This window comes from Odontesthes bonariensis, chromosome 14 (assembly GCF_027942865.1).
Source record: "Odontesthes bonariensis isolate fOdoBon6 chromosome 14, fOdoBon6.hap1, whole genome shotgun sequence".
Taxonomy (NCBI): domain Eukaryota; kingdom Metazoa; phylum Chordata; class Actinopteri; order Atheriniformes; family Atherinopsidae; genus Odontesthes; species Odontesthes bonariensis.
This window is the reverse complement of record NC_134519.1, coordinates 36,839,608-36,853,050: the sequence shown is the minus strand read 5'-3', so window position 1 is coordinate 36,853,050 and position 13,443 is coordinate 36,839,608. Positions and strand designations below refer to the sequence as shown.

The following is a 13,443-nucleotide window of genomic DNA, read 5'->3' as shown; positions in this document are numbered from 1 at the left end:
TATAGTTACTCTAGATGGTATTTCATTGGCTTCTAGTTCTACAGTGAGGAACCTTGGAGTTATTTTTGACCAGAATTTATCCTTTGACTCGCATATAAAACCCTCTCTACCTTTAAGACCAGGCTTAAAACTTTCCTTTCTGATAAAGCTTATAGTTAGGGATGGCTCAGGTGTTCCTGAAACATCCCATAGTTAAGCTGCTATAGGCCCAGACTGCTGGGGGGCCTCATCTGTCACACCTTTGCTCACTTTACTCTCTTTTTCCCCCGTTTAATTTCTCAAATGTTATTATGTACATGTGACATTATTGTGGTCATTAACTCATGTTTCCCTGTTCCAACAGGGGCCCGTTGCACAAAAGTAGGATAAGGGATTAAGCGGGGATATGTTGGCTATCCTGGATCAACTTATCCATGATCCAGTTGCACAAAAGTAGGATAAGGGAAGTGGGATATGTTCAGACGTAAGTTACCATGGAGATTTATTCGGTGAAGCTAGCCTGCTCCAGACCAGGCTAAGTTCCAGGATCTATTTAATCTCATTCCTTATCTCAGTCAGCGGTCGCCACAATTGGAAACCAATATTTATTCCACTGCCTAGAACATATTGTTAAAACATTTAACTATACCCACTATCATTATTGAAACATTTGTGATCATTAATTACAATCATTTTAGATAACTGATGATTTTAGATGAACCACTAGATAATTTAGTTTCCCACAGACTACACATAAAGTACATCACCATATAAATATAAATACACATTAGAGAGTACCATGATGTTCCTTTATTGAACAAGGATGAATCAAAGCAAGTAAACCATCAGCCCCTTTCAAAACTGAAGTCACACAGTGCTCTACAAGACAAAAAGCACAGAATCAAAGCATGCAGTTTGAGACAAACTGTTTGTAAAAATGGGCTACACAAATAAAATTGCCTTGCCTATACAGCACAAAAACCTAACAAAAATTCCTCTGCCATTGCAGGCCCAACTTAAAGCAACATGCATATTAATTAAAATAATTTAACAACTATTGTCTCTGACCAGCCGACCACAGCCGTCATCCGGGAAGATGGCAGGAATGTCCCAGTCTATGAGAGCTGGCACTCTGGGGGCCCTCTCCTTTCTCAGGCAGGCCACATTGTGGAGGACAGCACAGGCCACAATGATATCACATGCCCTGTCTGGGCTGACTCTCAGGTGGGTCAGACACTGAAAGCGTGCCTTCAGCAGGCCAAATGTCATTTCTATCCGGGCCCTTGTTCTGGCATGGGCATGGTTGTATGCCAGTTGTGCCTCCAGAGGGTCTGCAAATGGAGTGAGCAGAAAAGGCTGGCAGGCATACCCTCTGTCACCCAGCAATACACCCAGGAATTCACCTGTGAATACAAAATGTTACCATCACAACCTCATAAGTAGTGACATTCTTAACACAGCCATGATGTTAAAAGTGGTTATCAATAGAGGTTCTGTGGCTCACCTTGTGATAGGCGCCGATAGATCTCTGAGTTCCGAAACACTCGGGAGTCGTGGACCGAGCCGGGCCACTTTGCCACAACATTACTGATCAAATAGTCAGCATTGCAGATCATCTGAAATGATAAGATGTTAAACCAATTAATGCACAGTACAGGCAATGTACAGTGTTCATTAATTTACTTTATCAAAAGTTATGTTCACCTGTACATTGATGCTGTGGAAGTTTTTCCTGTTCACAAAATCCCCCTCATGGCTACCTGAGGGGGATTTTATTTTGATGTGTGTGCAGTCCACTGCACCAATGACATTGGGGAAACCTGTAATACGATGCAATGAGTATCTTACTCTGAATGTTAACATTGTAATTGTAACTGTAATTTAAAAAAAAAAATTCTTACCTGCAATCCTATAGAACTCCTCCTTGATGTCACAGAGTCTTCTATGCCCAGGGAAGGAGATGAAGATGCTTGCAAGTCCTTTAATTGCGTTTTTTTTTTCACTGCTAAAACAGTACAGGCAATGTGTGGGCAGGCACATTCTTAATAAAAAGTTGCTGCCATGTCCATTTTGGTTGCTTGCTTGCACTTGACTCAGAGCGCGGATCTCGAAAACACATGAGAAGCTATACAGAATCATACGCGGCGGACAGCACAGCTTTATGCCACGCACACAGGCTCCACACCTCCACACGCATCGCGTCTGCAATCATAACTCATCAGGGGAAATCACATTTTGCCAATATTTTAGAGACCCCCCAACATTTCCCAAATCATGTTTTCGGGGGGGTCTCGTGTCAGTTTCAGGGGGTCTCGGATCCCCCGAGTCCCCCGTAGTTCGAACACTGCCTAATTGTGATAGTTTCAGTGGAGTGGTGAGTGTGATTTGTGCACTACTTACGCATTCAGGCGGTCAGCAATGGTTTGCCACGCTTGCTCCCTTTGTTTTTTTAACTGTGGCAGTATTTCCTTTTTGTTTTATTTTCTCCTTCACCTCTTCATAGGTTTCCATTAATAATTCTTGCTCCGCTGGGGAGAAATACGCCGCCCTTGTTGCCATGGTGAATCAGTGAATCTATGATCGATCGTGGGGTCTATTTAAGAAAGCCGTGTGCAGCACTTATCCAGGATCGCTTTCACCTGGCTTAATGAATCCGTGTCTGCTCATCCTGGCTTGGCCTTTGTGCAACCAACTGAGCCTGGGCGCCTTGTTTTGGATTCCTTGAACCTGGCTAAGTAACTCATCCTGGATGTCTAAATCCTACTTTTGTGCAACGGGCCCCAGGTATCCTTTGAATGGTGTTACAGTGTTTGTTGTCCCCTCTTTTCTGTCCTCTCAAACCCCAGCTGGTGGAGGCGGATGGCCACCCTTCCTGGTTCTGGTTCTGCCAGAGGTTTCTTCCTGTTCAAAGGGAGTCGTTTCTCTCCACAGTCGCCTCAGGCACGCTCAGGCCGGGAGATTGGACTGAAGACAAGTTTCAGTGCAATCTGTTGGTTTCCTTAGCTAGGAAATTGTTTTTGAATTGGCTCTATATGAATTAATTTGACAAATTTTGAATTTAATTCATTGGATTTGATTGGATTATGATTACAATGAATTGAACTCTAATTGACTTGAATTGGACTGTATCTTTGAAGTTCCTTGACATGACATTTGTTGTGATTTGATGCTATATAAATAAAACTGAATCAAACTGAATTGCTTTTAATTTTATCTCCAATCGGCATGATAAATATATACATTTGCTTTGGTTATCCTTTTTTTTTGTCAAGCTCATTCTGAGCCACCTCTCTGCGAGCGACACAGTGGAAGGGCTGGCTTACTGCTCCAACCAAAATCATGGACTGCATATTTTATGACCCATTTCAGGCATGATATATGTAACAATAATGGCTTCACCAATCTGTTAACAAAATGGCAGTCAGTCATTTAGTCATTGGTACCTTTTCTGTTATCATCCTCATTCAGATATGCCTCAAACAGAGATTGGACAGTAAAGCAGCAGATGTATATCACTCTCTATTGCATTGTGTCACAGTAGTCTCATGTCAGGTCATCACTACATAACAATTCATATCAGCTTGCCAAGTGCATTGTGGTTTTGTAAAACAGTGTTGGTGGATGGAAACAACTGAGAACGTTTTTCAACGTGTTAAAACTTTTGGAGTGGTCAGTTTTATTCTGTGAGGGTTTCACTGTCTCACAACCCAGAATTAGATTTAGCAGGTATAGAAAATGGATGGAAGGGTTTCACTGCACAATAAAAACAGCTTACCACAGTCATCGACTCAACCAAAACATCAATATTACTGACAAACAGCAGTGTTTGTCAGATTGGTCATATTTAGAATAAAATAGACAAAGCTTTTGAGATGGGCTAATCTGTGATTGACAAGTGGTTGACATACAATAATTGGTCTGCACTTATGTAGCATCTTTTAAAGTTAGCTGAGGTTAACAAAGTGCTTCAAAATATGTTTCACAGTTACCAGTTTACAGATAACAGCCATCCAATATCCCAGCCATGCAAATTACTGCCGTTGGGAATAACTTGGAGCTCAGTGTCTTGTCCAAATGGAAGGGTTGGAGACTTTACATTAGTGGCCAACCTGCTCATACACCTGAACCAAAGCTACCCACATTGACAAACAGTGCTATCAGCCTCATTGGTGGGTTCTCAGTTCATAACTCAAAATATGTGGTTTCAGAAACTAAGATGGTGATGGCTAAAATGTTACATTTCAGTTTGGTAGATAAAATACATATGTATTTTATGTACAATCTATTTGAAATGCACTCTGCTTTTTTAGTCAACTCAGTTTTAGAAATTCAGATATTTATCCTTTAAAGAGTAGAAGGGGAAATAGTCTGGAAACAAATCCATCCATCCATTTTCTATACCTACTTTGTCCCATGTAGTTTTCTATAGCAGAGGGGCAGGAGCCTATCCCAGCTGCTACTGGGTGAAAGGTGGGTACACCCCTGACAGGGTCCATCACAGGGCCACACAGAAACAAACAAAACAAACCACCATGCACACTCACATTCTCTCCCTACAGTCAATTTTGAATTATTAATCCCACATGCATATTTTTGGACTGTGGGAGGAAGCTGGAATACCCGGATAGAAATAAATTATGCTCAAGGAGAACATGCAAACAGCATAAAGAAAGGCTCCAGCTGCGATTCAAAGCTGAAACCTTATTGGTGTGAGGTGACAATACTCCACCACAACACCGTTCAGCTGTCAGGAAAATTATGTTTTTCTAAACTATTTGCTTTTTGCCACACATGGAAACATTCCATACCTTTTTCCAGACTTGGAAAATCCAAAAAGTAGGTACCCTAGAACTCCTTGAATTATTAAGGTACCCCCCCCATTTAAAAAAATGTAATTAAAAATTCAAAAATTTAAAATTGTTTTCAAAAAGTTGCTGTACTTCAGTGTGTGCTTCTGTGTTGCACATTGGTGCTTCCATGGTTGGATCCACCCTGCATTGTTTGTGAAAACCAAAGGAATACTCTACCCTATCATCTATCCATCCATTCATAACTTATTTAGATCCTACCTTCGCAAAAAGGAAGAAGGACCAAGTGGTAGCACCAAAGAAGAGAATTGGAATTTTGGGCCAATCTCTCCACAAAAACGACTCCAGGGTCTGAAGTTGAAGGTATAAATGTATATTGACAAATAAATTAATCACATAATCTTTTAGTCTTAGTTTTCTCTTCATCACAACAGATAGGTACGGTGTCTGTATCACTGAAAATCTTGCATTCATCCACCTGGCAATGTCCAATGACATTATTCCTACGCTTGTGAACAAGACCCTGACATATTCACGTTCTCCCTTTTGAGACGATAACTTTTTCCCAACTAAGAGCAGGTAATCCACCCTTGTTCGACAAGAAGAGACACTGTTGCCCGGATTCAATGCAGTAATGCAAAGATGTGCCAAACAGGACATCCCAAATACATCCAGTACTTTAAGGAAGTTACCTCATCTACCCAAGGGCCCTGTGACGAAGAGATTTGACCCACCTCAGCCCAAGAGATGGTTAGGCCCCACAGATTGTCCCGTTTATTGAAAGCCATTACAGTGATGAAATGATTGTGACTAAGATTACCAGTCATATATATACTACAAAGCTCCGCTTCAAGTCACCTGAACTGAACTGAACCAATTGCAATTTAGTGACATTTAACAGTGATAAAGTCATCTTTATTAGATTCAACGGCATAGTCCAAATATATAAATGGTTGCTAATTAGCATAGGCCCTTGTTTATGATTAAATAGTTTTACTCAAGCCAGATACTCCAGAAAACAAAGAAACATGTTATTCAGAGGAGGGCTTACAGACAAAAAATAATAATAATAATTCAAATTAAATGCAAAAAAAAAGATGATAGATAATGGATAATGATGAAAGACATTTGGCCAAGAACTATTTTATTTGCTTGTGAGAACTGATATGAAAAGTTTAAGATAAGAAAATACGCCCAAAAATATTTAGTTTGGCATCCACCCCCTACCTGTGCTGCTTTGGATGGTCCTGACAGTGGTGGCAGATGTGCGTGGTGGTGAGGATGGTAACAGCAGCAATGGCCTCCCTCCTTCTCCTTCCTCCTCCCCAGCACAGCCCTGGTCAATCGCCCTCACATAACTATGGCTTCGCATACGAAAGCATCCTGGCATGGGCAGGGTGTCCATGGTCTCCAAACTGTCCATGGCAGCTTCCATAGCCTGAGACTGCATCTCACTATAGACCTGCTCGCACACTTGCTCAATCTGCCCATTCACCTCCACCTCACTTAGCTGGAGAACAGGACATCAGATGGGGAACAGGCAGACAAAGGGAAACAAAGAATTAAGAATGAAGTGGAGGGGGAAAATCCAGACTATAAATCAAATCATCTCACTTTTTGAAACACATTCTGTATGCAGGTCAATAGTGTGATATTGAGGTCTTTCTTCCTGTCAGAACATCTTTCGTGCAGAAAGTTTTTCTGACGGACGTTTCAGAAGGGCTTGTTTTAATCCAAACAATATTTTCCTAAAACTAACCAGGTAGTTTTGTGCAAAACCCTAACTAAAGTGCAATTTAGAATAACAAATAATTCATAAAGATTTACTCTTTGTTATAACCAGGATGGTCTCCTGGTTAACAAACATGGTGTGACATGTTTGAGCAATTGTTTCTTAAAAGCATCTGACCTACATAGACTTTGTTGTTTTAGGCTGACTTAAGATGATTTCCTAAAGGCTTTCTACCAGAAAGACCTGTGGGAAAATTGGGAAGGGGTGCTCAATTTGAGCCTTGGTCTACCAGACAGGTAACAAACTGCTGTTGTCAGTGGTTGGGGTTAATAAATCAAATAAAACTACGGGGACCAGCCATAGCTGGCAAGGCCTGAGCAACAAACCATCATCGCAGGGTTGTTGTCACAAAAGTAGAATGGGAGGCAGAGCCTTCAGTTATCAGGCCCCTCTCTGTGGAACCAGCTGCCAGTTTGGTAGGCAGAGCCTTCAGTTATCAGGCCCCTCTCTGTGGAACCAGCTGCCAGTTTGGGAGGCAGAGCCTTCAGTTATCAGGCCCCTCTCTGTGGAACCAGCTGCCAGTTTGGGAGGCAGAGCCTTCAGTTATCAGGCCCCTCTCTGTGGAACCAGCTGCCAGTTTGGTAGGCAGAGCCTTCAGTTATCAGGCCCCTCTCTGTGGAACCAGCTGCCAGTTTGGGAGGCAGAGCCTTCAGTTATCAGGCCCCTCTCTGTGGAACCAGCTGCCAGTTTGGCTTCAGGAAGCAGACACCCTTTCCACTTTTAAGTCCAGGCTTAAAACTTTCCTTTCTGATAAAGCTTATAGTTAGGGATGGCTCAGGTGATCCTGAAACATCCCATAGTTAAGCTGCTATAGGCCCAGACTGCTGGGGGGCTCCCATGATGCACCTCTCCTCCCTCTGCTCTCATTGTTGTCATTAACTTGTGTTTCTCTCTCTCAGCAGGTATCCCTGGCCTGGTGTTACGGTGTTTGTTGTCCCCTCTTTCCTGTCCTCTCAGCCCTCAGCTGGTGGAGGTGGATGGCCGCCCTTCCTGGTTCTGGTTCTAATGGAGGTTTCTTTCTGTTAAAAGGGAGTTTTTTTTCTTTTCACAATACACATTCAGGACGGGAGATTGGATCAAAGAGAAGTTTCGATGCAATCTGTTGGTTTCCTCAGCTAGGCTACTTTTATTTTTAAATAGGCTTTGTGTGAATCGGACATATTTGGAATTGAAATCTTTGGATTATGATTCTATTACAGTGAATTGGATTGTAATTGGCTTGAATTAAACTGTATCTTTTGAGTGCTTTGAGATGACATTTGGAGCTTTATAAACAAAACTGCTGAATTTTATTGAATCGGGCTTGCTCCTGCTACAATGGCTCAGGGATTAAACCAATACCGGGCTGTGACAACCACTCTGAGTGCAGCTGCAGCCTTTGTTACTAAATTTGTATGTGATGCTGATGGGAATGAAGTCTGCCCATTTGGAGGTCTTGATGTGTAGTGCCACCAAAAGCTTCTGTTACTCGGGGCCTAAAGGCCAAAACACACTGGCACCACATGTCAAAATACACACTCCTAGTATCTTTTTCAAATCAAAGTTAAGATCATCTCAAGGCAGTTCAAGAACAGTCCAATCAAAGTCAATTAGAATCCAATTCATTCTAATCCAATCAAATCCAATTAATCAAATTCAAAATTAGTCCAATTCATACAGAGCCAATTAAAAAATTGCCTAGTTAAGGAAACCAACAGATTGCACCAAAACTTCTCTCTGATCCAATCCCCTTGTCTTGAGTGTGCATGACGCGACTGTGGAAAGAAAAACTTTTAACAGGAAGAAACCTCCATCAGAACCAGAACCAGGAAGAGCGGCCATCTGCCTGGACTGGTTGAGAGGACAGGAAAGAGGGGACAACAAGCACCAGGTGCCTCCAGTCGCAGGCAACTCTAACTTGAATGTCTCCCCCTAAGTGCAGACTTTCAATAAGCTTTATGTTGTAGCCTGTGAACGTCTTTGTGACTCTGACTATTCTGACTTTATGGGCTCAACATCTGAAACTAATTCTTCTTGGTTCAAGGGCTGCAGCCCTTTGGTAAGTGTGGGCTGAATCCAGTTGGATTCTTGTTGGCTCATCGTCTGACATTACTACACCAACATTCAACATGATGAATGATCTGCTCATGTGGGCGCATGACGGTTCATATGATATTAAACGAGTTAAACACAGCTTTGGATGGTGATAACTTCTTGGTCATGTTAATTGTCTCAGATGACAAAATTAGAAAAATACTAAATGTAATCGAAGAGGTTGTCAGATCTTCCATTTTTGATCTGGGCACAAAATCAGAAAACAGATGTCAGTTCATTAACAGATTTTTCATTTTGGTTTAGGAATTAAAATCGAAAATACAAGTGTTTATCTATTTCTTGTTTACTTTTGAAACAGGAATGAATGCATGATATACAGATTTGCGCAAAAATAAATGAGCTGTTGCAGCTGGAAACATGGCCCCAACCAGAGAGCTGTCAGTGGAATCAATGCTAAAGGGTTATTAAACTCCTTCAAGAAGCTAATTCAGCTCAGACTGTGGTAAAAGATGTTGGTTGTTCCCAGTCAGCTGGGTCTCAAATGTGGAGCAAGTACAATCAAAATGGGAAGGTGGTAAAACGGAAACATACAGGTCGACCAAAGAAGTCAAAGCAATATGTCTGAAAATAGAAAATGTCCAACAAAGAAATGAAAAACATGGACAGAAACACGAGTCAATGTTTGTGAGAAACATGTGAGAAAATAGCTGAAGGAAATGGGAGAAGGCAAACATAAAGCATCACTAACACCTAAAGAGAAGAAAAGCAGGTTATAGTGGGCTGAAGAGAAGCAGTCATGGACTGTGGACGGTTGGACGGAAGTGAGATGAATCAACAAGGAGATGATGCTGGAACTTTAGTTTGGTGCAGATCCTATGAAACACAGAAAGATGACTGACTGAAGAAAACCAGCACATTTCCACCATCACTGGTGATATGGGGCTGATGGCAGGTAAAGGACCAGAGATAACAGTCATTCCCTCTACAGGGGATGTACAGGTGGACACCTTTTTTATTCCGTAAATTGAAAGGGGGTTTGGGGACCTTGAGGTCTTCAGCCGTCTCTGATGACCCTTTCTTTTCATATTAAAAGCTGAGAAACAGCAAAGACTTGCAGATTAGGATTTTAAATTAGCTTTACGGTAAATCTTCCTATGTTCAGAGAGCAGGAGGATTTAAAAACACAGAACCTGCCCTGTACATGCAGCCCAGGCATAAGAACAACTGGTCATTCTGTAAATCCTGACCTTGATTGGTTGTGTGGTCTTAGAGTGCAGAGCTAAATAAGATGTAATGGTATCAAATCAGTCAGGATTTTTGCTGCTACCCACAAATTCCACTTCAAAGGACCTCGCGTGGAAACAATGTCAAACACCACCATGGTAAATCCATCCAAACTTTAGCCTCTGTTTGGTGGCAATATATATATAATATATATATATATCTATACATATTATGGTGTGATATTATAAATATAAATGCAGCAGTTTTGGCAACCAACCTGACTGATGGTGCTCATGGCTCTCATGTAGCTTTCATTGCGTGAACGGTATTGGGGTGAGGACAGCAGCGATTTGGGGTTGAGCAGGGTTTTGGGGTCCAGGGTATCCAGGCTTCTATTGATTGACACCTCACTCACCGCACGCAGGTAACTGTGACTCCTGATCTGCAGTTTGGGGGAGTGCTCCGTCGAAATCCTGACAGACGGATAACAAGGATGTAGAGTTGTACATCAGGTTATCTCTGAAACATTTTCATTCACATTTAGTTATTCAGCAGATGCTTGGCCAAAAAGACTTACCATTGAGAAAACAACGTTTCAGATTTAGTGTTGTAAGAAACTCTGGACTAATCATTGAGTGCTAAATTAAATTAAATTGATCTAAGTGACAGAATATAAGTAGAATAGTGCAGGTGAAAGCAGGTTAGGGGTTTCAGGATGTTAGAGGTACTAGGAGAGGAAGTGTTCTCTGAAGGGATGAGTCTTCAAGAGATTCTTGAAGGTAAAGAGCCCCTGCTTTGATAGAATTATGGTGCTTGTTCCACCATTGTGGAACCACAAATGAGAACAATCTGAATTAAGACTGCCTTGCGCATAGGGATGGCAGTACCAGACAAAGTTTCTAAAAAGAACACAGTGGTCCAGAAAGAGCATAAGCCTGTTAGACATCTGTGTGCAGACCCCAAAGTCAAGCTGTTGGTAGCATTAGTGACTTGAAACTGATTCAGTTAGCCGTGGGTTGCTCGTGGAGGTCAATGAGTAATGGAGTGTCCTTCTTGGCTGATCAAAGACCAGACAAGCTGTTAGGATTTGTGGATTTTGGACTTTGGTTTAGTCATTTGTTTTACTTAGCATTTATTCCGTTTGCATTTCTCTAGTCTTAATTTCTGTTTTTGTTCATAGTTGCTAGTTGGTTTTTGTTTTAGCTCATTTTATGGTGTTGAGATATTGGTTTGTTTCCAGGTTTCTGCAGTCTGCAGTAATCCAGCAAATCCACCAAATAAATAATGAGAATAAATATACATGTATAGATAGGCTATATATCCGATCCCTGATCGGGATGAAACGTCCGATTCCGATCGAGTCTGAAACCACGTGATCGGCCCCGATTTACGATCACGTTATCGGATCGGGACATCCCTAGTCTCTGTTGTATTCTGAGTTGTACGTGGTACCGTTAACAGATTACATAGATTCACCCAGCAAGTTGACTGTTTTCGATTCCTTCTTTTACTAACTAAAACTACTTTTCTGAACCCAGCCACACCTTCACCTCTGCGGCAGCTTCAACTGACAGGCATCCTGAGCACAGCTGCATCTCCACATCTGTGGCTGCTCCCACCGCCTGGCCTCCTCGGTCCAGCTGCTCCTCCACCTCTGCAGCAACTCCCACCACTATCCCTCCTCTGTCCAGCTGCACCCCCACCCCCATCTCTATGGTTGATAGCAACATCACTCCTGTCGCCATCCCTCCGCTACAACCTCTGTGTCTAACTATAGAGGAGGCTGGAGCTGAGCTCAGGAGACTTCAGTCAGGGAGGGCTTCAGGCCCAGATGGAGTCTGTCCAAGGCTTCTGAGGGACTGTGCTGGTCAACTAGCAGTCCCTCTTCAGAGGCTCTTCAATATGAGTATTCAGATGGAAAAAGTCCCGGTGCTGTGGAAAACTTCTTGTCTCATACCGTTGCCCAAATTAGGGAGCTGAATGACTACAGACCGGTGGCTCTGACATCTCATATCATGAAGACCTTGGAGAGACTCCTTGTTCGTCGCATGAGATTGCAGGTTGCTGAGGCTCTTGACCCCCTCCAGTTTGCCTACCAGAAACACATAGGAGTGGAAGACGCGATTCTGTACATGTTGGATGTCCCTGGTTCATATGTGAGAATCATGTTCTTTGACTTCTCCAGTGCCTTCAACACCATACGGCCTCCCATACTGAAAGACAAGCTGCTCGGTATGGGTGTGGCCCCCTCCCTGACATCATGGATTAAAGACTATCTGTCTGCCAGACCACAGTATGTCAGGATGGGGAAATGTGTTTCTGGAACACTGGAATGCAGTACTGGGGCTCCACAGGGTACTGTTTTGGCTCCTTTTCTTTTCACCCAGTACACATCAGACTTCAGGTACAACTCAGAGTCCTGCCACATTCAGAAGTATTCTGATGATACGGCTGTTGTGGCATGTGTGCATGGTGGACAGGAGAAGGAGTACAGGGACCTTGTGGAGGCCTTTACTGACTGGACCAAAAAGAACTGTTTGCTCCTGAACACCACCAAAACCAAAGAGCTGGTGGTGGACTTCAGGAGATCTAAAACCCCATACCAGTCAGTCTGCATTGATGGAGGGGAGATAGAGACTGTTCAGACCTGCAAATACCGGGGGGTGGTGCTGGATAATAAACTGGAGTGGTCTGCCAACATAGACGCAGTGTACAGGAGGGACCAGAGCCGTCTCTTTTTCCTGAGACGCTCAGGCCCTTCAGTGTTTGCAGTGATAGGATGTGCATGTTTTATCACACCATCACTGAGAGTGCACTGCTCTATGCTGCTGTCTGCTGGGGGAGTTGCACCACAGACACAAACTGTAGGCGCCTGGACAAACTGGTGAAAAAGGCTGGTTCTGTTGTAGGCAGAAGGCTGGACCCTCTCAGTGCTGTGGTGGAGAAACGGATGAGGAGGAAGTTAGATTCTGTTCTGGAGAACAATAAACATCCTCTCCACAGCACCCTGCAGGACAGAGGAGCAGCTGCAGGACTGAGAGCTTCAGGAGGTCCTTTGTTCCCACAGCCAGAAGGCTTTTTAACAGGGACTGCTGACATGTTCTTCTCAAAATTATTGATTGATTTTTATTTATTTGTTTATTTTTCCATTTAGTCATTTATTATTATTTAGTTAGTAGTAGTATTATTATTGTTGTTTTATTGTTGTTAATACAATCATTGTAAATATTTTAAAAAAAATGTTGAGCTACTTGACGAATTTGAATTTCCCCCATTGGGGGATAAATAAAGTATTTTTCTATTCTATTCTATTCTAATACAGGAATCCTATTGGGTCCCAGCTTGTTCTCAGAACAGCTGTCAGTAGTAGGACTACTATAGCAGGGACACTGAACGCATCATGGCATGCTATCTTTGTTCTGAACTCTGGATGTTCTGCTGCTCCTTGAACATCCTGCACATCCCCTTGTGCCCTGCGCTGCCAGGACAGATGATGTAAGAGGAGGAGGGGGGGTGCCCTGCGTTTCTCGGTTGATGGTGGTCGCGGGAGTCCTGGCTGGGATAGAGACATCCTTTGGAGACCTTGGGTGATGTGGAGTAAAGGGT

At 42.8% G+C, this 13,443-nt stretch overlaps 1 protein-coding gene across 2 annotated transcripts in view; it reads right to left on the bottom strand.

Moving 5' to 3' along the window:
- The window catches only part of LOC142399497 (disks large-associated protein 1-like), a 205,885-nt gene that overhangs the window by 79,244 nt on the left and 113,198 nt on the right, over positions 1–13,443 (bottom strand). For both annotated transcript variants that reach the window (XM_075484215.1, XM_075484216.1), the window contains exons 4-5: positions 10,115–10,310; positions 6,015–6,297 (exon numbers count right to left, since the gene is read on the bottom strand). In XM_075484215.1, coding sequence (XP_075340330.1) covers positions 6,015–6,297; positions 10,115–10,310 — 479 coding nt within the window. The remainder of the gene's footprint in view (positions 1–6,014; positions 6,298–10,114; positions 10,311–13,443) is intronic.